At 36.7% G+C, this 24,342-nt stretch overlaps 1 protein-coding gene across 5 annotated transcripts in view; it reads right to left on the bottom strand.

Moving 5' to 3' along the window:
• Nucleotides 1-24,342, bottom strand: part of FAT1 (FAT atypical cadherin 1) — a 112,480-nt gene that overhangs the window by 32,135 nt on the left and 56,003 nt on the right. For 4 of the 5 annotated variants that reach the window (XM_076336351.1, XM_076336350.1, XM_076336353.1 and 1 more), the window contains exons 4-9: nucleotides 21,649-21,710; nucleotides 16,447-16,776; nucleotides 15,695-15,905; nucleotides 11,357-11,496; nucleotides 2,912-3,187; nucleotides 2,485-2,695 (exon numbers count right to left, since the gene is read on the bottom strand). In XM_076336351.1, the coding sequence (XP_076192466.1) occupies nucleotides 2,485-2,695; nucleotides 2,912-3,187; nucleotides 11,357-11,496; nucleotides 15,695-15,905; nucleotides 16,447-16,776; nucleotides 21,649-21,710 (1,230 nt within the window). Of the gene's footprint in view, nucleotides 1-2,484; nucleotides 2,696-2,911; nucleotides 3,188-11,356; nucleotides 11,497-13,456; nucleotides 13,489-15,694; nucleotides 15,906-16,446; nucleotides 16,777-21,648; nucleotides 21,711-24,342 lie in introns of those variants that run through there. The other variant, XM_076336355.1, reaches the window with a different exon arrangement.

Raw genomic sequence — 24,342 nt, 5'->3', positions numbered from 1 at the left:
AAGAGATCACATAGCGAGAACACAGAGAATATTAAAGTTTCTTAGTTTTGTTTAACAAACATTTGTTAGCCTCTCCAGAAAGTTTTCTGTAATCAAGAGTTAGCACTAATTCTAAGTTTACTTGTGGAAACATTGCATAATACATAGTTAGCAAAGCCATCCAAGCCTTGAAAATAAATGCAAAAAATTTGTTTCATTTTCCATTAAAAAAACCTTAAAAAGATAACAAGTATTTTGCAAGTTTCAACATTATAAATTATGTATTTTCTTCAAATTATCTTCGTGAGTGAGTTCATGTTTAAGCCAACTTAAATATCTACTGAAGCTGAAAAAATTATATTCAGAAGTTAACATTAGTGGAATACAAGTTATATTTTACGATCTAAAATAATTAGACTGCTTTGAAAAAAATAAGTATTTTAATTCACACTTGTGAATCTTAATTGCTTATGCAAGCATTGTTTAAATCACTGCTTCAAAATGAATCTTTCTGAATCGGACCAATAGTTACCTCTCTCCTAACTTCCTATTAATACATAGGCAAGTTATTCCCTGTGATAGTATTAGAAAAAAAAATACTACCTGCTGAGGATTACCAGCTGCCATTTGATAAACACTTGTTTTCTTTGTATTTTCAAATATATAGCTGAACTACACTGCATACAATATTCAGCTCATATACTAAATATGGTAAGATTTAACATTTTACTTCCTTAAAAAATTCCATTACTAAAGCCATGTTCTCAGCATGGAAAAAATTCATTAAGGACTGCTGAATTATGCACACAAGTAGGCAAGAGGGGTTTTTTTGTGGGGTTTTTTTTTGTGTTTTTTTTTTTTTTTTTTAGTGGAGGCTCTAAACACAATGGCATTCTTAGAATATCCCATTACAAATCTGAGCAGCCACTACAAACATTTAAGGAATGTTCCTTCCATATGCTTAGAACATCAATTATAATGCTTTAACCTCCTAGCAGATCACAGTCCTGTAAAACAAACCTAAGAAAGTCTCACATTTACTCTCACAAAAAGCTAGAAGAAAGGAAGAGAACAGGGTGTAACTTCATTCTAGCCAGCACGCACACACTTTTTTTTTCTTGCCATGTTTTGGCATTCGTAAAACAAGCACTACCGAAAAGGGAAAGGCAAGAGAAAAGTTTCATGGACATTAGCATCCTGCTTAGTAAAAAGGTCGTATTTCTACAAATAACAAAACAAACATATATTTTAAGCAACTTATGAGACACTTAAATACATTCTTCCTCTTCAGAATATCATAATCACAGATTTGTTTAATACAGTGTTAAAGTATGTTTTCATGTCGAAACAATGCTTTGGGGGAAGAAAAGGAAAATATTTACCGTAAACAATTCCTACGCTTTACAAAGCAACTTATGTCAAATACAAAAAGCATTTGCACATATCACCTTGCATGCAACAGTAACTGAGTAACTTCTTACCTACTGTTCTCTTTAATATACAGTTTCTTATGCTTGTTACTGGGATTTTTATTTTAAATTACTTTCTACCTTGAAAGTAGTATTGCACATAGGTAATGAAATTTAAATAACCTTTTTTTTTTTCCCCCAGTCATAGTGCCTAAATAGTTTAGGACCTTGGTAATGGCAGGCTTATATCCAGCTTTACTGGATTGAACCAAAACTCACTTCCATCTGGTAAATGAACTCAAGTCAATGTCCTCCTGTTTTCATATTATTCAAAATTGCCATCATTTGAATTGCACTGTTATAGGCAAGTTTAGAAAGATACTCTGACATTAAAAATAAGCTGCAGCACCTAATGTTCTTCTCTGGCCTGCAATCTGAAAGGAGTCTTAATGCCAAATTGACCAGCTATTAAAGAATTTCTTACATATTTTATTGAGCTAGAATAGCAGTCCCACTATCTAAAATCAGCCAGAGGGAACCATGCAAAGCAACCCCTTCCTTGCTACATCTATCAGAAAGTTTAACTTAAAAACTGGGACTATTTAGTGGTTAAGTATATGGATATTTGTAAGTTATTTTTGAGCTCCTTTCTTTCACATTGTGTTAAACACGAAAGCACTTGTCTCAGGCCCTTACCCTTTTCATCAAATTCTTGCTTTGCCTATGCCACAAAATATCACTTACATTATCAAAAAAGAATGCTTTTTTAAGATCTGAATTTAATGCTTCTGTAATTTCTAAAGAACACACCCCTCTTAAGGGTTTAAAGGTAGCTTTTTCTTCTACTACTTCTAAAATGTTTTAAATTTATCTAAAGGATAATATAAATAGCTAAGGGAGGGAGATGAATATTTGTTATTGCAGTTTTCTTTTAAATGCTCTGAGGCTGTATCTTAAATACATCTCTCAGGATACGACACATACACCTGTACTGCCCTCTTTTTTATAGCTATTTTTTTTACACGTCTACAGTTGAAACAAAGTATCAGCAAGCATTGTTTCAAAATAAACTGAAGATGTAAGAAAGTCAATATACCTGATTCAATAGAGTACACAATTTCTGCATTTTTTCCTTTGTCTTTATCTAATGCTGTAACCTGGAGTACTGCTGATCCAACAGCTGCCGACTCATACACCAGTCCTTTATAGGAAGAGCTGGTGAACCATGGAGCGTGATCATTGGTGTCACTGACATTAATGATGATTCTAGCATAGTTGCGCTTTACAGGAACATCTTGATCTCGAACCTGAAATAGTTAGCACATTACTAGTAATTAGCACTTATTTCAGTAGTTCATCAAATATTAGTCATAATTCAAGGTTCAATCTGTGCGAGTCACAGAGACAAAAACTGCATACAAATTAAACATACAAATAAATGTTTGAATTAAGGGGACAAATTAAAAAGACATTAAAAAAGATGTTTGTTATTTGACTACAGAATAAATTTTGTGTTTGTTTACCATTATTGTGAGAATATGCTGGTTCATGGTCTCATGATCCAGTTTTTCTGAGGTATAAAGAGAGCCAGTTCCAGGGTCCAGACGAAATTTTTTAAGACTGATGGGATCAGTGCTGCCCTGCATAGTATAAATCAGTTTATTCTTCTCATCTCTGTCTGTGGCACTGACTTGCAGAATTTCTGTCTCTGGTATGGTGTCTTCAGGTATAACAACTTCGTATCTTGAAGCGGAAAACTGAGGCCTGTGATTATTTGTGTCTATAACTTTGATGTACACCTGAAATGATACGACGGGAAGAGGAAAGCATTGATGATATTTGGGAAACAGAGATGAAAAGAGGATATTTCATTAAAAATCAGACCATAATACTGAAATAATGCCACTGCAAGACAAATTTTTTTTCAGGGAAGGGGAGAGATCTAAGAGGAGTAGGGAAGAAGAATCTCACTAAACCCAAATCTGCCTCACCTTCCCCAAAGTCAAACCAGAAATCTGTATGATCAAAAATGCCTTAGCTAAGATATCTTAAAGGGAATGATTTTTGTCTAAATCAAGATGAAAAAGAATTTCTTAGTAAATTTGAGATAATAAAAAAAAATTTCAATATGGATCCCAGGGTAGGTAAAAATCCTTTTTATTTGTGCAAATTTGGAATTTTAAGCAATGTTTTCCAAGGCAGCGGATGCACTGTACTCCTCCTTGCCCTCACATGGAAACAATCCTCTTTCAGCTCCTTACATTTCCATGCCTAGACAAGGATGGAAAAGTGGTGGAATTCCCACAAAAGTATATTATTTCAAAGAACCATAGGTATTATTTGCTCTTCTTCAGCAGTGTAGCACAATCTCAGCATAGGTAACTGGTCACCAACACAACTTGTCTGAAGTTACAGTTATATTAACTTCGATGCTTCAAATTGCATTTTCCCACCGAAGTTCAGTTGGGTTCACCTATGTGCTAGGCAGGCAATGCTCTCTTTGTCTGAATAATATTGTTCACTGGAACCACACAAGATCCCTGCACACCGACTTGCCTTTCACAGCATCGAACTCTTGTATAAAAAGGGTAAAACATTCAGCCACCATCCTGTTCCTTCCCCAGTGATAACATCAGATGAGTAACAATAATGCAGAGGACTTGGCAGGTGGACAGCAAAGCTCCAAGAACACATGGCTAAATTCAAGTTCTTTATGTGCTGCACATACAGCCAAGCTTTCAGCCCCCCAAAGGTTAGCTGCTTTGTATGAATTAGTTAAGTGCCATCAACAGGTGTTTAAAATAAGTACTTATGATGTCGTAAGTGGGTTAAATTGCTCTTTGAAGATACTTATTTGCTTTCCATTGATACCTGGTGGAGTCTAGAGATACAATTTAGACAAGGTACCAAACTGCATGCAGTAGAAGTTAGATGAGATGGTGGTAAATAATAAGGAAATGCCATACATTTCACTACAGGAAGAGAAAACTTCCTCAACCTTCAACTTTGCAAAGCTAGCATCTTATGTTAAGGAAAAACTGGTGTTAAGTGTATCAACAGGAGTCATGCCAATTCCTAAAATATTTATTTCAGATGCAGGTATATTATCCCAGGTTGCAACTACTACCTAAGCTCCAATACAATGAGTTCTTCCTAATGGCAAAATTTAATACAGGCTGAAAACATTTAAGTAACTTCCAGACACACATTGGCAGTCCTTGGATATACTCTACAAATGCTACCAAGAGTTTAGGAGTCTGTTAGAAGGATTTTATTCTAAGTAGCAACAGAAAGACTTTTGCATCTAAGTAATGAAGTCCTGCACCAACCCTGAAGGCACCACGGGGCAGACTGATTAATGGAAGTGAGAATCTGGGAACACAAAAAGACCTGGGTGTGGAACTTTTGGGATAACCTTGTATTGTAACATAGGAAAGTCCTCCCAAAAACTGGGATATTGCCTGCTCTGCTAGCTGAAATAACTGTCACCAGAAAGACTATTTTCACTGAGAATTTCACTCAGATAATAAAAAAAGAACAGAGAAGCATATAAAAAGGAATATAGGAGCAGAGTTGAAGATGGCAAATATGGAAACTCAAGAGTCAGAAGCCAGATACAGAATAAAAAGCCACACAAGGAATAAAAACAGTTTTAAGTTTATTTGAAACCGCAAAATGACCTATGGGTAAGCAAGATCATCAGGTGCTGCAATAAGCTGCTAAATGGAAACAAATCACCAAGACAAGATGTGAGCCACCCCCAGGTCCTGCCGAACTGCAGGGGGGAGGGGAAGGGGGGGGGGGGTGTTTGAGAAAAAACCCCCAAAAGATGGCAATCCTTCTAATGTAACACATGCTGTTAATAATACTGACCTCCAGACCACCAGTCAGGGCAGGGAGGGGGGGCACGTGTGTGTATGTGTGCACACTACTGTCCACAGCCACACACACAAGCCTCTAACTTTTTAAGCTGATGTAGTCCTAGGTGTTGCAGGTCAGTGAGCCATAATCCAATATATCGTACATTTAGGGAAATATTCATAAACATAGGTAGTTACTCAGTGTTTGAAACAGTCTGTTAGAAAAAATACAAACTATCCCTGCTTTTAATAGGAAAATGCTGCCTCCCACGATTTATTAGATTTCTCAGAAAACAGAAGTAGAAAATAAACTAATCATTTGGCACATTGATAAAATCCCTTGCAAGATGTTGCTATGGAAACTAAGGAGTTTTTGTCATGGATTAGAAACTGATTAAAGATAGGAAACAAAGAGCTGGAATAAATACTAATTTTTAGTGGGGAGAAAAATTAATGGTAGGTGACCCAGGATACATATTATATCAAGTTTTTAAATATATTCACTAACAAATTCAACTGGAAAATGAACAGCAAGAATGAAAAGAATATGACCTTAAATATGTGATTTTTTTAGACTGTCATGATTAGAGAGGATATAATAAAGCAACACACGCACAGTTTTTTTTTTTAAATTCTGTGTAAATAAAATACATTTTAATGCATCTTGGAAGAAGAAATACTGTAGGGTCCAATACAGTCACTTACATAGCATTTTAGTAAAAACACCTGCTTGCTGAACACTGGTCCTCAGGAAAATGAAACCAAATGAAGATGGCCAACAAATTTAAAAAAAAATGCAGAAAAACTCAACCCTCAATACAAATGAAACTATACAAATATATTTTGTATGACTAAAAGGTTAAAAGACCATATCCAATTACAACACAATTCATGGATACTATGCTTTCAAAATGAACAGTCAGCAATGTTTTTTTCAATTCCCACACACCAAAAGATTAAGTTTAGACTCAGAAAAACAGTAAGTGGAAAGATAAAGTGTCAAATTTGATGGATTTAAATCAAAACTGTTACTTAAGTTCATATCTATTTCCCTCCAAATGAGGAAATACAGAAACTTAGGTCAAACCCTCAGGTGGGAGGGAATGCAACTCCAGAGCAACTGCGTTAGATGGCTCTTTGGAGCGGAAGACATGGCCACCTGTGCTGCCGGTACTACACAAAATGAATACAGGAAAACAGCATTTCTAGAATGGAGTACCACAAAAAACTGTGCAAAGTATTAAGTTAAATGCCAGGAATGTAGTGACTTTGAAACCAAGATTGGTACCTGCCAAGACTAACCACATAGCCAATGAACCAGCTTAACTGAGAAGTGATCTGTTGACCATATCGTCAGAAGGACTTAGCATCAACTTCCTCTGGTATTAGCCAGTGAAGCAGTTAAAATGACCTTACCGCTAAACACGTAAGGAGACATCCTCCAAAAATGTACTGTTGGGCTAAGCAGATAAGGAGATAGCTCATCAAAACGTACAGCACTATTAAATATGAATTATTAACAAAAATATTGCTAAGGAATAAACATAATGACTCAGTCACTACGAGTGGCTTGCTCAGGTATTCCATTACTTGTCAACTTACTTGCTCAGGCATGCAGCTTTTTTCCACACTGGTAAACACAACTACAAATACACAATTTGTTCTATTAGTGCAATCATTTTAAATGTACCTAAAATCCAAAGTTTATCTTGGACTCAAGCGAAAGGTGTTTTGTCTACATACTTTAGGATTCATTTCTCACTCACTGATGTTGTTACTTTATGTCCCTCCGCAGATTCTGGCGGACAAGCATAATGTGAGTCAATAGGCACCCTTTTGGTAACTTGGCTAACTGCATGCTGGGCTGCTTTAATAAGGGGAGCAGCAGGCAGGGGGAAAGGAATTATTCCTCTCTATTTGGCGCTCACTGGTGGGACTGTAGATCCACTACAGTTTTGGGCCCTGCAGTCAAGAGAGATCTTGACAAACTGAAACGAACCCAGTGAGGCGCCACTGAAATCAATGGGGATCTAAAAGCTCCCCATCCACTGTGTAGAGGGCGGGCTGCAGGTAAGAGAGCCAGACTCTTCTCAGAGATGCACAGTGAAAGGACAAGAGGTGATGCTCACAAGCTCCAATAAGGGAAACTACAATTAGACATAAGAAAAAATTATTTTAAAGTAGGATTGTTAAACACTAACGTAAAAGCATGTCCAAGGAAGAGGTGTCATGCCCTGTCATCCCAGGCACATAGAACCTGACAAGTCCCTGGACTTGATCCAACTTTGCAGTTTGCTATGCTTTGAGCAGGAGTTTTAACTAGATGAACTCCAGGGGCTCCTTCCAACCTAAACTATTAAATAAATGTATTAAGGAAACCCTACTTTCAAGACAGGGATTCTTACTGATGCTAAGTGACAGGTGCTAGATGTGTAATTTCCTTTTAAATCTAAGAGGACCAAATTTTCATGTAAACTGTTAAGGCCTTCAAATTAAACGAAAGGCACCTGATTTTTCATTTGCTGATTCTGTGTGGAGTTTAAGATCTCCTCCTCTTTCCATTCATAATTACATTATAGTTACATTGACATGTTTATAATCATTTTCATAAACAAAAAGTCATATTATCCGAAGATAATATAACTGCATTCCAGTTCTAAAATGTCTCTGTGGAGCAGCGTGGTGATTGCAACCAAAAACGCGCATTTAATCAACAAAGAATATCTATCCTTCATTCCCAAAGCATAGTATCTATACAAATTTTCATAAAGGAAGATTAAATATTCTGCAATAGCACAGCAATAGGTAAAATGCTGCAATTAGCTTTAAAACATCTGAAGTATTACTTCCAGTGAAAAAAATTGATAGACATAGCAATGACTGGAAGTGGCTACACCTAGAAACAGGATTTTTTTTTTTTTCTTTCTTTTTGTTTTCCCCCAAAAAGCAACTCAATAGTTCATATATCGCTACTTACAGCCTGTGAATAACCTTTTCTATCGCAGGCCAAAACATTATAAAACAAAAACACAAGTACATTGATTTGGTTTTTTAATGATATTCCTTCCTAGTGTGACACTAGTCATCTCTAACATCATCTGTCAGACACCACTACTGTAGGCCTGGAATTTGTTTGTCCTTGTTTTGCATCATGCATTTGGCATTTAGATGCATGCAAAGTTCTAATAGCCTCCACGCCTACTGCTGCTGTATTTTTCAAAAAAAGCTATTTAACTGAAGTCCTGAAAGAGTCAAATGCTCTACAGATGTTAATGGCCTGAGGCCAGCAAATGCCTTCTAGTTTAAAGTCAGATTCAATACACTGCTTTCACACAATAAGATTTTCGTTTCTTGTCCCCCTCCCTAATGTCTTGAAAATGTCATTTCCTTTTTCAAATTAAACATAAAATTACTTAGTCTGCTGTTAATCAAGGTCTGTTAAATTGTTTACTGTATTTCCAATGTTTACAGCAATTACTTTGTAAGCTAAAAGCTGTGTATGGCATATTGTTGTTCCTAATGTATGCACTCAGTATTCAGAATTTCTTTCACCCGTCACTCCATTTTTACTGTTTATCAGCCCTTAGAAGAATCCAACACCACATCAACACTCAAATGTTAATCATCATTATTTCAGCAGCCATAAATCACACCTTCAACTTTGATTTCAGATCAACATTTTTAATTCCCCTGAAGTTAAGCCTCATCTGAAATGCATATTCTTAACGATAGTCCTGAGGGCTATCATAACAGATCAGTCCGTGGGTGGGCCAGGAGTTATGAGGGAGATAAGAGAATCAGTTAAAATCAGGAGTCTGTTCATGCACCAACAGTTGCAGAGTTTGCACTAATCCATGCTCCTCAATCTATAACGTGAGACTCAAACAGCAACAGCGTTAACGTGTGCTTATCTCACAAGCAGGGGAAAAAGGAAGACAATGCAAAGGAAGTCTTTGTGCTCGCTTGTAACAGAAACCACAACCTCTGCTCCTGCCAACTCTAGCTGAGAGAGGAAAGGAAAGACAGCAAAGAAAATCATACAAAAAGCAATCACAGAAATAAGAGACGATAAATTTGAGACTACTATGCCAATTCTTCTGCAGAAGACTGCTGTGGTAAATGTTTATAATGTTCACTCAGCTTTACAAAATCCTAAAATAACAAATTCATTTAAAGAAATTGGACAAAAGCTACACTGTGCACTTCCAAGAAGAACGAAATGAATCGCATAAACCAGAGGAAGAGAAGGGGTGAGGGTTAAAGTATTTTTGTGACCTTCCAATTCTTGGTTGTTCCAGAAGACAAAGCAGATTATGGTTCAACTGTGACAACTCAGGACGCCTGCATAAATTCAGCTATATAAGCAGCAGCACTGGATAGAATATCTGCAGTCATCGAGACCACATATTCAGCCTTTACTAGTCCCCAGGCTACCCCAACACACTCTGCATGGTGGCATTTTTGACTGCATTCTTGGGAGGTGGGGAAGTATGTGTGGAAAGCCTCTTGCTGTCTTTCTGACTTTCCTGGCAAAAGGAATTATCTTTTAGCTGGATTTGGGTTTCTTCTCATTTTTTTCAAACTAATTCATGCCTTCTAGCCAGTATTCTGTAATTGGTAGAAATGAATCTGCTCAGTATTTTTACTACAACTAGGCACTATATTTACAGCAGGATTCTCCAAACCCTTTATGGTGCTTATCAGCACCAGCAGCAATGGCACCACAGCTACGAGAGCAGCAAGTTCTGACTGGGGGACATGTTGTCATGTTTGGAGATTCATGGTCTAGAATATCCCTCACAATTGTCACCATTAAAGGAAAAGGCAGCTCTCAGAAGGAAACGGCTAACCTCACAATCTTCTACTATCGAATTTAGTCTATTTGACCTATCAAGCCTCCAGACATGCAGTCAGCTCAATAAAGATTCTGTTTTAAATCCTAAACATTGACAAGAAACATTCTTCCCTCTGGCCGAAAGGAGGAAGACAACATCTAAGACATTAGAAAAGACAACAGAAAAACATACATACTACACAGAAGTTGAACAACAAGAAATTGCGTTCATAACACAGATTTCCATGTACAGAAAAGACAGCAGCAACCCCCTTATTGCTTTTTGAGCTCCTGAGTGGTAGGTCAATGATAGGGGTAGGCAACACAGCCACATCACTGTATCAATCCAACAGTCATCAGTAAATAAATCCTTTCCGTTCTATTTGGAAGAAAAGTGGAGCTCCTCTATGCTCAAGGCTCTATTCACACCAACCTCAGCTAAACCTTACTTCCAAATATATATAGGTTCTGGGCCGGGGGAAGAAACTAGATGAGAAAAGCAGGAGGGATATACATCATAGCCTACTTTACTATGAGTTACTTCCAGTGGTGTCACAAAAGGCATCTGCCTTAAAGTGAACTTACTAGTCCAACTGCAAAGAACTGCCACCACCATGGAGCCTTAGTAGAGAGGTAATCTGAAAAAATTTGGTTTGTGTAAGATTGCTGCTGTTTGGAGAGTGTTTGGCAATCTCTACCTCCACTGAAGCTAAAAGAAAGTACTCAGGAAGATACACAGAGATGTTATCATCTAAACCTTGTTTCTATATGCACACCATGCAGAAGGAGTAGCTCAGTTTCATAAAATGGTAATTGGACATTGTCCAATTTGTCATCCACAGATCTTGGGAGGTGGGAACAAAACCACCTAACAATGGTGGTCTTTTAAATATCAAGTGAAGTAATCATATTATTTGGTGATTTTGGGAGAGTAATTCAGGTAAGAAGTATTAATCCTTTTCTTGTGAGTAAATCATGCATGGAAGGGCTTAGTTTCTGTTTTCATTTACTCAGCTAACGTAGGAACATGATATAACTTAAAAGCTGCTGATTCAGACTATAGCATAGCAACAACAGTCTTCCACCTGGACCGCCAAACAACATGGCTCTACGAATATCAGAATCCACTTCTATTTTAGATAGAGTCCCTAATTTATATAAACCATATTCATTGTCCAGGATGAAAAAAATGGTAAGGAGAAAATGCAACACCCTCCCCAACCCCCAGCTACAAATTCCTTCTTCTGTAAATCCTTCATTAGAAAGTCCATTACCTGAGTGCTGATAGATCTGGTTCCATCTGTTGCCTCTACCGTCAAGTTGTAATTTGATTTCTGTTCTGCATCAAGAGGTCTAGCGACAATGATAGTTCCAGTGCCCTTGTCCACATCAAATCGACTGTCATAGTTGCCACCTTGTTCAGGAAATTGGGAGAAGAAGTAGTTCATAAAACATGGCACTGTTGAATTATTTTCATGTATGATCATGTTCTGTCTTCAGATGCTTAATGAAGGTGGAACTATATACACATATACTTATATATACAGTTATTTTAAACCCTTTGTTTTTTTCTGGTAATGTGATATGCTGCTACTTACAGATATTTAAAACTCATTAGTTTTGGACAAAGCTGATTTGTCTGGCTCATGGGAAGTTAGCAGGTAGATTCTTAGCAAGATTCTCTACTCTTTTTTTAACCAGAATTCAAAGATTCCAAATAGCAAGAAACTGAGAATTACTAGGTGAAATGTGATAGTTTGTTCTGTGCAGAGAGTCAGGCTAATTAGTGAAAAATATACTTTTTATCAAAATAAATTAAAATCCCAAATCAGAAATACTGTCAAATTTGTGCCCTTTGGATCAGAGTACAAATTACTATACTCATATATGACTGTAGTTGAAAAAGCTACAGTACCTCCAAAGGATTCTCATCTCTATGCTGAGTATCTAAAAAACTCACTATCTAACTCCTAGTGAGATAAGCAGGACTCAGATGAGTGCTAAATGTTTAAATGCCCAATGTTTAAATATGGCCAAGATCCTTTTCTGAAGCAAATTATCTTAACTTCCCTTGTGAAACTTTCAAATTATCCTTTGAAATATAGTTAAATAACCGTGTAGACCAATAGCTACACTTAGTCATTTAAACATTTAATTGATGATCATCATCATGCTACCCCGAGCAGACTGTCATGAGAATACAATGTCCACTAAGTCCAAATATCGTTAGCAATGATAAATACTGCCATTTGACTACAATTCCTTTAGGCCTCTCAATAAACTGCCTAAAACGGAGGAATCAATTTTTATTGCCAGTCAAGCCAGTGCTAGATATGGCAAACCAATTTTTCCTAATTATGTGCATGTGTTTTTCTAATTATATTTTACAAGGATAGCATTCAGGTATGAGTGCTTTTTTTTTTTTTAAATGAGTTTTTACATGCTATGTTTTGTAAATCACTGAATGCCTTTTATGAAAAGCCAAGGCTACAACTGAGACGGTGAAGTTCCAAAGGTTGCAAATTTATACTTAATCCAAGAAAGAACAGTAAATACTGAAACGGGCCCCCATTCACATGTAAAAAGGATTTCACCTTCAGAAGGTTCCATTGCATGACAGACATATCAGTTTAGGAAAGATGGGCTGGATTCTGCTTCACTGGATTTAAGATATTTGATAATGACAAAGATAATGTAATTTTTCTAGTTTCACTGAAAGCCAACTCCTCTTACTGGTCCAGCAGCAGTTTCTGAATCACATGAATGGATATAAACTGGACAGCATGAAAGGCAGCAGCCTTTTTTTTTTTAACAGGTGTACATGAATTCTTTTAATGGGCTTTGTGCAAGATGTCCGCTTCAGAAAGTGAGTCTCTAACTTTTCTTTTATAGCTGCAATGCGATACCATTTTCTCAGATGGCTAGGAGAGAATTTAGTGTCTCAATGAAGTCATCTCCATTTTAAGGGAAGAGTGGGGTGAATGGGTATGAATCTGTTCAGTTTCTCTGATACAAGGACAAGCTCTCTAACCAACTTTTTTTTCTTCCTTATCAAGGAAATCACAAAGGCCTTGCCTCATTTTTGTAGTAGTGGTGATACCTGGTAATCCACTGAAGCAGAACTCAACCCAAACTTCTGCATCTGGTACACTGAAAGTGTAACAGCAACAGTTTTGGCCAAAGCCAAAACTGGATGCTCTGAATTGATGCTGTATAAATGTAATGATGACAAAACAAAACAAAAACGAACCTGTCACAAATGCAACTGTGAGCACTTTGATTTCCGAAGGGTTAATAAAATAAATATTTTATAAATGTACGCTTTCATTTCAGATCTCATAATCTGGTAATAAATTATGTGATCTCAGCAGATACCTTCTGCTGTACAGTTCAGGTCACAAGCCATCTGAAAGATGTAAAATACTTCACTAGCAAGCTTGTCTCCTGGCTCAGCCAAAAAGAAAGAAAGCATGGAAAGCAAGCACAGAACACAAAGGAAAGCTGTCAATCAAATTAATTCATGCTATTAGAAACAGTAAAAGAGGGCAGTAAAGTGACCACCTGTTAGAGTAGCTGATAACTTCACAACATGATCACATATCAAACTTTCCAAAACACTTTTACTAAGAAAACAGTCAAAGTAAAATGGTTTATTTCACAGTGTATGGATAAATTCTGCTCTTTCGCCTTGGAGTTTTCTGTATAGGTCTTTCTAAGAATAGCAGGAAAAGATCATCTATTTTCTGCTTTAAGCTTACAATAAAAATTATGTAAATGTCCAAACTGTGCTGCATGCTTAGAAGGAGCAAATCAAAATAACACTATCATCAGAATTCTATTCAGATGTACACACTGTTCAGAGTGCACAGCAGTTGAAGCAAACTAAAAAGAACAATAGAAAAGTACATCCCCAATCGAATTAACAAATTCTGCTAATTAACAGGAAATGCCATTGCTGTACTCTGTGGAAACGGTCAAGACCTCTGAGGCCTCTTCTATCTAGTCTCTTTCTTCTCCATGAACCACTCACCTTTTTCTGACAACATCCCTTTCTTAACCTGTCCTTTAATGGACTCTTTTTGGTCTACAGACGTTTCTGTTTACTGTTAACTGGATAACCCTGTTTGAATTGGAGCACATGGAACCTTTTCCTCTCTCCTGCTCATTTAAGTTATTTTTGTATTTTTTGGTTTTCTACTCTCATATCTATGTGTGTGTATGTTTGGGAGAACAGTAAAAGAGCAGCCTCAGTTCCAAAATACCTCTAATGCAGAGAGCTTTGCACCTATGAGAATGCAAGGAGGCATCTTGACCTCTTTACTCCCTCTACACGGTTGTACAGATCTCTAACCCCTCAGTTTGTCTAAACGCAAACACTTTTTATTCAACTATGATCTATTTGGACAGGAACTATTTTTTTTTCCCCAGAATACATTAGAAAGATCCATTAAAAAAAAAATCTATGAATGATTATCAATATCATCACAGCTTGTTCACGCATGAAGCATGCATTTAGGGGAAGAGTTGTGTTTGTTCTCGGTACTCACAATTTTTCTGAGAACACCCTCAAGTGTTTGGCAGTTATACATTCCTGCTACATGTATCAGTTTTACAAACTTTGTTTTTAACTGTTGCTGTTCTCAGAATCCCTTAGGAAATACATACCATCAAAACAGACCTTAAAAATAATTAAATTTTAAAGAAATAATTCAAAAAATGCTCTCCCCGACAACTTAACACCATAATTGTGGCTAAAATTTTCAGCAGTAACCGAGGTGAAAAAGATCCTTCTCTCTCTCTTGTGAATGTGGTGGAAAAATCCCAATCTGATAGGGCTATCTTAAGACCAGAAACAGTTCACTACAAGATACCTCTCCTGAAACACGGCTGTGCTATTCTCCTTGATTCTGAAGCACGTAACACAGGACAGAACTTGTTTTTAGTATCAGCTATACAGTGAACACTCTGTGTATTCCTGGTGCTCATAGGTCTAGTGAGTAAGTCTAAAATTAAAAAGTACTATTCATTTTGTCACCACAGTGTCAACGTATAGTCATATTACTGATTAGAATTCTCCTGTCAATGGTAGAGGCTAAGGTATGATATAGTAGTAAGAATATGTACAGGAAGAAGTTTGCTGGGGTTAGGAACATTGCAAGCTTTCCTTTTAGTACTGAATCAAGGGACAGCAAACTGAGAAGCAGCCCAGAGGACAAGAAATCAATGTGAACAGTATAATCTCTCTTTGGGTGTACTATCCCAATTTGCAGAAAACTGGCATTTTATTTCTTTCCCTATCCTACAGTCTATGAGACTGATTTGATTAGTCTTAATTTCACTGACGCAATATTCATAAGTCATTTCCAAAACTGCAACACAGCAGGTATTTTGCAATGTAATTTTAATCTTTGATATATAGTGGCATTGATAAAAATTTAAGTCATTTTGATTTATAATGAAATAAGGGAAAAAATAGGTATCTACAGCTAAAGAATGCCAAAACCTTGCATTATTTAGAAGAGCGATTACAAAACCAAGCTGCAATGAGCCCTCCAGTATCTCAGACTCCATGCATTTGTTTCTATTAATAAAAGCCCTTAAGGCATCCTTACCTGTTATGTCAAACCAAAGTGGTGTTCCAAGAGGTTCAACAGCTATTACGCCAATCATGTGAGCAACTGGGTCACTTTCCATCACCGTAAAAGAAAAAAATGCTTCCTCAAAATAAATGGGCTCTGTGGGTGGGACGGGCTTTGGAATCCATTCTATGTGAAGCCGTGTAGTTGATGATTTTTGTGGACGACCATTATCTACAGCTTTAATCTGTGAAACAGATACATCTTTTAGGCTACAGGATCACATAAATCATTATGTCACATAAATGGAAAAGTAGTAATAAGCTCCAAGCATGTTTGCTTGTGCGAGATATATCCAAAAAGGTTAAGTGTCTCTCAGAGTGCCACTTGCCCTTCATTATCTGGGCAGCAAACGGAGAAAAAGTATGCAGCACCTGATAGTAGCACAAACTGTTACCATAAATTAACTTTTATTTTGCTTTCTTCCTGAAAGAGAGTCAAACTAATCGTTTATGTTCCCTCATCACGTTCATTATCTGTCAAGTTCTGGAAAAGAACAGTCACTTCTTGAATCACTTCCTCAATACAAACATCTGAAATCATCCTTTAAAAAAAAAACAAAAACCAACCAAAACAAACAAATCCGCAAAACAATACTACTGAATTTTTTGAAGCTTTCTTCCTTCAGATACTGCAGTCACTCATCTGCCAGCTACTGAATAAGAAGTGATGAGAATACAGATAAAGGAACATTTCACTTATTCATGATATACAAGATTTTGACTCACTGAAAGGATATCATAGTCCCTTGCTGCAGAAAATTTCTTTGATGAAACCACTCCGGTTTTCGGTTCAATGAAGAATTTGCCATGTTCATCGCCATCTTCAATGCTGTAAGAGATCTCTGCATTGGGGCCTTCATCTTTATCTGCAGCAATAACTCGATAGATTGGCTCTCTCCTAGCAGTTCTCTCTCGTTCTGGCTTACCACGCTCCGGAAGCCGGATTTTGTAGAACTTTTGCAAGAACTGAGGCTTATTGTCATTCTCATCTAAGACCTTCACAATCACCCGTGCAATTGTTGATTTTGCAGGAATACCGTTGTCTGTTACCGTTACCTGTTTTTATTAAAAAGGATATGGTTAGCGCTAAATTCAAACACGGTCTTTCCAACAATTCTCTTTTTAAATCAGATTTTCCTACAACTGCCTATGACAACTGTAAAGTAATTCCCTAACTTCAGTTATTTAAGGACCATTGTGTAAAGCTATTTGGTGAATTACAAAAGGCACTACAAAAGTTTATTCAGCTACTATCTTAACATTTTAACACTTGATGTATGGCACGTTGGAGTCGATATATATTAAATCTCTTTCACTATTTTGCAGCACTGTAACTGAAATATTAACTTGAGTACAGGAACAGCACACAAGTATAGTATCTCTGGTAACAGCTTCACTGTACTAATATCTTAATATACTTTCAGCCTAGTGTTTCCTTGCAACTTTTCAATTTATTGATTTGATTTTACACCTCAAAAGATGCAATTCATAAGAATATAAGTTTCAGAATTTGACAGGCCTATGCACTAAAAATCCCCTATATTTTAAGACATAAAATCACTGTCTTGTTTGAAAGAAGCTTAAAAAAATTGCTTTTTCAGGAAGACACACAATCTATTTCCATGGACTAAATGAAATGGGAAATTAAACCAAGTCTGCTCTTCCAGCAATAGTAAAAATTTCTACTAAAAAGCCAGGAAATGAGTACGGAATCTTCTACAATATTAATTCTAGGACTGATCTGATGTTATTGGCATGGGTAGTGAACAAAAATATAATAAAAGTAAGAGTTATGTTAATTTGAAGTCAGAAAACAAGAGAAAAAATCCTCATCTACTGGAAAAGGATCCAACTGATGGAAAAAACTTAGTTCATTTATAGGAATCTTACCTATTTAATCCCTTATCGGTTAATAAGAGGTTTAATATGAGCATATGTAAATTACTTTAGCATCTATTTCAAAGAAGAAAAGGATAGGGGGCTTATATTCCTGCTTTCTGGAAGAGCTCGCTTATAGTAGAAGAGTTACAGAATCAGGCCCATCATTTTCTGGCTGCACCTTGCCATCCACATAAAAGCTAATGGGCTCAGACAGACACCAGGCATTTTCAAGGGAGAGTTTAGCTCCTATTACATAAAGCATTTAAAACAAATAAAAATTCTTCACTGATAACAGTATTACCCGACCTCTAGCAGTTTGGCTAAATCTCAGTTTCAGAAGGGGATGTTTTAAAAAAAAGTGGTATTAAAGACGTAAGGAATAATGATGGGTAAAGGCATTTTTTCTTTGTCAATCTTTCATGTCCTTTTCCTTACTTTCTCTTTGCTGTTGGGTTGGTTTTGGTTTTAGCTGTAGAATTTTAATCCGTGTGTCTCTCATTTTAAGAACAATTTCATGACCTGGTGCAGCATTCTTCCTCAGCCTTTCTCTATGGTCTCCCTTTCATTTTCTTTTTCTCACTCTTTTTTCTCCTTTAAAATCATCTTCCTTGACTTAATTTACCTTCCTTATTATTACACAGAAACACACAGGGATGTCTGAGGGTCACCTAAGCCAGCTCTGCTGTAATTAGAGGAAATTGACAAATATATGCTCATCTAATTGTACCGGATACTTGTCAAAGCTGTAGAGGAATGCAAAAAAAAATTAAAAAAAAAAAAATTAAACACTCAATGTTTCTAACAAATTCTATGGGCAATGTGTTGCACACTGCAGTTTCATTTTGGTTTTGAGTTTGCAAGGAAGATGAAAGTCTTTGCTGGGAGGAAGCTCTGTATAGAAGTCAGTCGCTACAGTAGCACTGGGAAAACATGACAGGGAAGATACATGGTTGGACTCCATGATCTTAAAGCTCTTTTCCAGCCTAAATGATTCTATGATTCTAAGATCAGTGCTGTGGAGGGTGTTAAACAAAACCAACACCCCTTAACCCAAACAAAAAACCCTACACACCACTGATATAGGATATTCCAGTTCCAACAAGTCCACCCCAATTTGGGGAGAACAAGTGTTTTCCTTCAAGAATGTGGGTGGTGAATTCCTTCACTGGTTCTTAGGATGCCCTGGGAAATCTGACTATGGAAAAACATAAGGATTCAAGGATTACATGGATACAAAATAATGAAATGAATGCTAATGGAAGACTAGAACTGATGAAAAAATGAATTTACATTGACATGAATGAGGACACAATCAGGTATTCTTTTTTTTGCCCTTTCTCATCTATTTTAGGAAAAAAAAATAGGGAAATACAAATGAAACGTGGTATAACTTGCAAGCATGAAGGAAATGAAAAAGCATGGATTAAAGTGATTGACCACGACAAAACACAAGAAATGCAACATGAAATGCAAATATACATGCTCATCTCTAACAGATGATAGGTTTTCCACATATATGAATATCTGTTCCCTTTAGTACTTGTAATGGAACACCACCACATATCTTTCAGTTTGCAAAAAAACCCAAAAAACCAAAAACACATCCCAAAAGAGGAAATTCCAAGGGGTACCAAATGACTTGTCCGTTAACATAAAATTAGCATTGCCCTGAGCCAAGCAGGAAAAAATGGCAAATTTGAGGAAAATCTAGTTTGATTTGAATGCAGCATCAGTTTTGAAGGCATTACTGACACAACAAACAGAATACTAAGATATGAGAGAACATGAAGCTAACCTAAAATAATGGCATAAAAAAAGTGCCAACTGGCACTCAGAAAATAGTTACAAGTTGGGAATAAAAGAATGGGGCATATTAATTATAATTATGTAAGCAGGAGTCCAATCAAGGATCAAATTTAATAGCAAACAAGGAATAAACCCACCAACCCATCTGGTCAACATTTCAATGCTCAATTAATTAGCCAGATGCTCAGCACTTGGCTCCTAATATTGCCCACCATTCTGTGCATTTCTGGGTTTCTTTCCAACCTATTTTCAAAGGTGTCAACATAAAACTAACAAATGAGAAAACTGCTACTTTGGGCCATGCTGCCTGTCATTCTTGCTCTGTAGTTAAGAGTTCTTCCGCTGGATACTTCACAGACTTTTATTTAAAACTTTAACAACCAGCTGGGATTCAAAATGAAGGAAGAATGAAGAATTATAAATGATACCAGCACATAATAACCAATATTTCAAACTAAAGAGCAATCGGCTTAATCTGCTATCTTTATAGAAAACACTGAAACCAGGAGGATTTACATACCATTGTGTGATACTGTAACCTTAAAAAAAAAAACAAACCTGAGTTCTGTACATGTTATCTTGTAATAACTTATGTTAAATTAGCAGGCATGACTGCTAGCAGACAACTGCCCATAACACTACACTGCTAGTGTGATCTCTGGCATGTTTTGGCCCAGCACGAGTGGCGCACTCCCACACATTGCCTAGCTGCAGCCTGAGAATTCACACAATTCAGGCACCGTTCTCAACAGGCAACTTGGGCATGGCCACCCTGTTCCAGGGATAAGATATAAGAAATCAAAGCCATACTGTGTCAGGTGGCTTCAGGGTCAGAGAACGATCCACAGCTCCCTTTATTTACTGTATAAATCTAATACAAAAGCTAGCACAATATGCATAAGAGTAAAAGTTATGGGATACCAATTTTACAACCAATATACATAGCAGTGGTCAAGAAATAAGATATAACTGACATGAAGTGCTTTGGGAAACTGACACAAGCAGACTTAAGGAGGTGATTTAAAAAGAGAATAAGATAGTGACTTTACAATTTACAGGAATAACGTATCTAGTACTGAACCAGATTTGCCAATTAATTAACTTTGCTATTACTACTACTAGAAACACACTGCAGAGGAAATTCTACCCTATTGCTACTTATGTGCAAAGAGTTCTTTCCAAAGCTGATACAGAAATTAAAATAATGATAAAAATATGGTCCAACAGCTGCATTAATCCAGCTTGCAATGCACCAAAGGGATAGAAAAGGGCCAGGAAGACTGCATGTACACTTAAGTTCTGCAAAAGGATAGTTTGTGCTATCAAGGAATACCATTCACCTCCAAGTCTATGCAGTCCTCGCACTGCTATTAGAAAACCTTTCTACAGATTTCACAAGTTTTGAGTTAAGTCCAGATTTCCTTCTCTGGCTTTAAGGTTTGTTTTGCCAACCCACATGCATTCCTTTGTCTATCATCCAGAAGGAGGGGCACACTAAAGGTTCCAGATAAATCTTAATATGCAAGTATCACTGTCAATATTAAGTCTTCATTGCAGGTGAAGTACAATGCTGCCACACTGCATGACAACACTGTGAAACTGGAAGACTCCCAGTTGTCTACGTGTTTTTCTTTCATGTTGTCTGACAGAGAATGAGAATAGCTATTACATAAATTCCAGGTGATCGATTAAATGTAGCTAAATAAAAGAATTATGTCATGAATTTCATATTCTTGGACTCCGAATCTATAATGCATATTTTGCAAATCAACTACTTATGTGATCGATCAGTATGTTATGCAGAAAAAAGGTCTACTCACTTACGATCTGTTTGTATTCTCAATGTTAAAAAAAGATTCTGCATTTCTCTTTCAGAGGTCTGTCTTCAGCAAAAGACAGGCTGAAAGCTATTCCAATAATTACACAGGAAGAAGAAAAAAAAAGAATCACACTTCTCCTTTTAACAATCACACTTTTGTACTCTTTGAAAGAAAATCTTGGTTTACAGATATAAAAACAAAAAATTGCCTTCTATCCATATCTTAACTCTTCTTTAAAAAAAAAGTTTTTATAAGATATGTAGTTTTGTGCATTGCAATATAATGAACATAGAAGTAAATTACTTCTGAAATCCAGTTCTCTAAATTCTTCATATAGGAATCAAGTATGGTAAACTTAATTCTGTAAAAGAGCAATGAACTTACAATCACTGTTTTTCAGAGAACTAAAGAAATTATTTACCTCCAGTATGTGCTCTCCCTGCTGCTCTCGATCTAGTCTTCTAGATGTGGTTGTAATTAGACCTGTAAATGTAAAAGAATAATTCATCAGATCCTTCAAGAAAATAATCTGAATGGTTAGGTTAAACCAGTAGTTACCGATATACCTGATCTCAATTTCTTCTTAGGTGGTCTCTTCTATTTTTCATTAAAGGAAGGGGTTAGGGGTTTCCAATCCTTAAGGGCCATGAAAATACTCTTTGCAATCTGAAAGCTAAGCTGTTGTAGCCCTTAAGACAGACACAGTTCAATTTTCCAACATATCTGTGCATGTCATGCTTCTGACAGGAGTAATGTATGTAATTCTCTCACATGAAGTCTTGTCTTCAGAGGGTGTTCATACGCCTTATTCAAAGGGTGCTTGCCACACATTATTTGAATAATTACCAATCTCTTCAGGAGAAACATCTGTTTGTATTTTTAGTGATAACAACAGAAAAAGGATGACCTGAAGAGATGCATTAATGGTGGAAACCAGAACAATTTGTGTGTGTTGGCTTGACTTGCAATGACAAGGAGTCAAACAGTTGCTGTTGGCAATAGCAGAGAATGAAGACAAGTTTTTGCTACATGATGTTAGATTTTGTTGCAAGAGTTTGATACACCTTTGATGCAAGATTAGGAAGGCATGATGAGTTTTGCTTTACATGAAAAAAGTCAAAGAGTAAGAAGTGACAAAAAGAGAGTGAAATCTAAATACAAAAGGATCTTATTTGAATTAATTCTCCCTAACAGTAAGTTCAAAGTTTTAACTACTGAGTTTCATGAAAAGTAAGCTCAGTCAACTCTCAATTATAGTTGAATGGCTTGCTATGGTGTGGGTTAACCGTGTCATGGATGCAGACACAAGAGATGACTCAGTTTCTTTGCTGCACAAAAGCCATTAACCTGTTTGCAGGTACAAGTTGGGCCCACAAACACTGTCGCTGTGTTCACATGGCACTGAGCCTGTGCTAGTAAATCCTGCTAGACTCAACGTGGCTTTTCACAGAGCAAACACCAAGATTTGGATTCGCCCAACCCAAGCCACTACTGGACAAAGCATCCCATATTCTCTGTAGCAGGAATCCAGCATATGCTAGATACAGAAGACGCTGCAATATCATGAGACCTTTTACCCAACTATCCCAGCTTTTTACAGTGACAGGAAAGCACTGCCATCTTGATCCTTAATTGTCAAACTGAAAAACAGGGAAGCAATTACCCAATTAAGGACAAAATAGAGATCAAAATACAGGTGGCATACTTCATGTTCCTTTTTCTAACTATAGCATAAGCTTTTTATCAATAAGACCTCTTATAAGCAAAATTAAAATCCATTTATAAAGTCTTCAAGGTTGATCTGCTACAACAAAAAAAAGCCTTCAATTTTGTCTCACAGCTGATAAAAAATAGAGCGTGTAAGTAAGAAGAGCAATAAAGGTTTCAATTTCACTCAAAAAAGAAAGGCCAATAGAAACAGAATTGTATACCACCAGTGCATAGCTACTCAATGCTCCTGTCAAAATAGAGTTGTAGTCTATATATACCAACAAAATAGACAGCCCGTACTAAATAATATGAACATAAACCTATATAAGGCAATATTACAGCTGTCAAATGTTCAAACAACTGTTCTTCGAAAAACAGATAGTGCAAATAATGGCTGTTTCAATTATGGTCAAATCTACCCTTGTTTTTCCAGCAATTTGGTTTGCCATTGTATCAAATCCATTATATACACCTAGTATTCTAGACAAAGATCTATCATCTTCTCCTACTTTATCTTTTTATGCTTTTACAACACATAGAAGATATGTTATTGTTAGGATACATCTTAGTGGTATTATGAAGTAATTGCCCTTAATTACAAAGAAAGTAGGAATGAAAATTAAAAAAAAAAACCAAGGAAAAAATGTTGCATTAGTACTGTAAATTTGGGGGGGGGGAGTGGGAAAGAGAAAAAAAAAAAAGGATGTGACAACTCTGTATTAACCTCCTTGAGTTAATACCTTCCCATAGAGATTGCAGAGCTGTGAACAATGACAACTGAAAATATTTATCGTCACATATTCTAAACAAAGCTTTCTCCTAATTTCCTGGCTGAGGCTGGTCAAGCCACACCTCTTCTTTTCACAGGCTCTGTGGGGAACAGCACAGAACTGTTAACTGGAGAGGAACAAATGGCAGAGCAGATGCCTCATCTGCTTCCCTCCAGCAAAGGGACTTGTAGGTGACTTCAAGAAACACAAGCTCTCCATAACACCGCTTTCTATTGAGTATCTCTGGAGGAAGCCAGCACAAGCCCTCCCATGAAGCATTAATCCCCTGAGACTCACCACAGTTGCAAGGGGAAAGGGTAAATTTCAGCATAGCCACTAAAGGAGTTGGCTGTTGAATAGCTGTGTTGAGGATGGGGAGGATCTCAAAAAGCACAGGGAGAATAAAGTAATTCCAGCAGAAATATCTCATTATGCTTGCATTTCTCTGAATATTCAATATTCAGTCTACACCCTCTGACAATATTAGATTCCATCTCTCACAGCAGCAGCAAATCGAGAATTGCTAACACGAGAGCAGAAAGATGGCACCTTCAACAGTTTCCTATCCACTTTTCCCCCAGCAAGAGCCATTAAGACTGGAGTCACTGCTAATAAATGCCAACTAATACTTTGGG

This window comes from Aptenodytes patagonicus, chromosome 4 (genome assembly GCF_965638725.1).
Source record: "Aptenodytes patagonicus chromosome 4, bAptPat1.pri.cur, whole genome shotgun sequence".
Classification (NCBI taxonomy): domain Eukaryota; kingdom Metazoa; phylum Chordata; class Aves; order Sphenisciformes; family Spheniscidae; genus Aptenodytes; species Aptenodytes patagonicus.
This window is presented reverse-complemented; position numbering and strand designations above follow the sequence as displayed.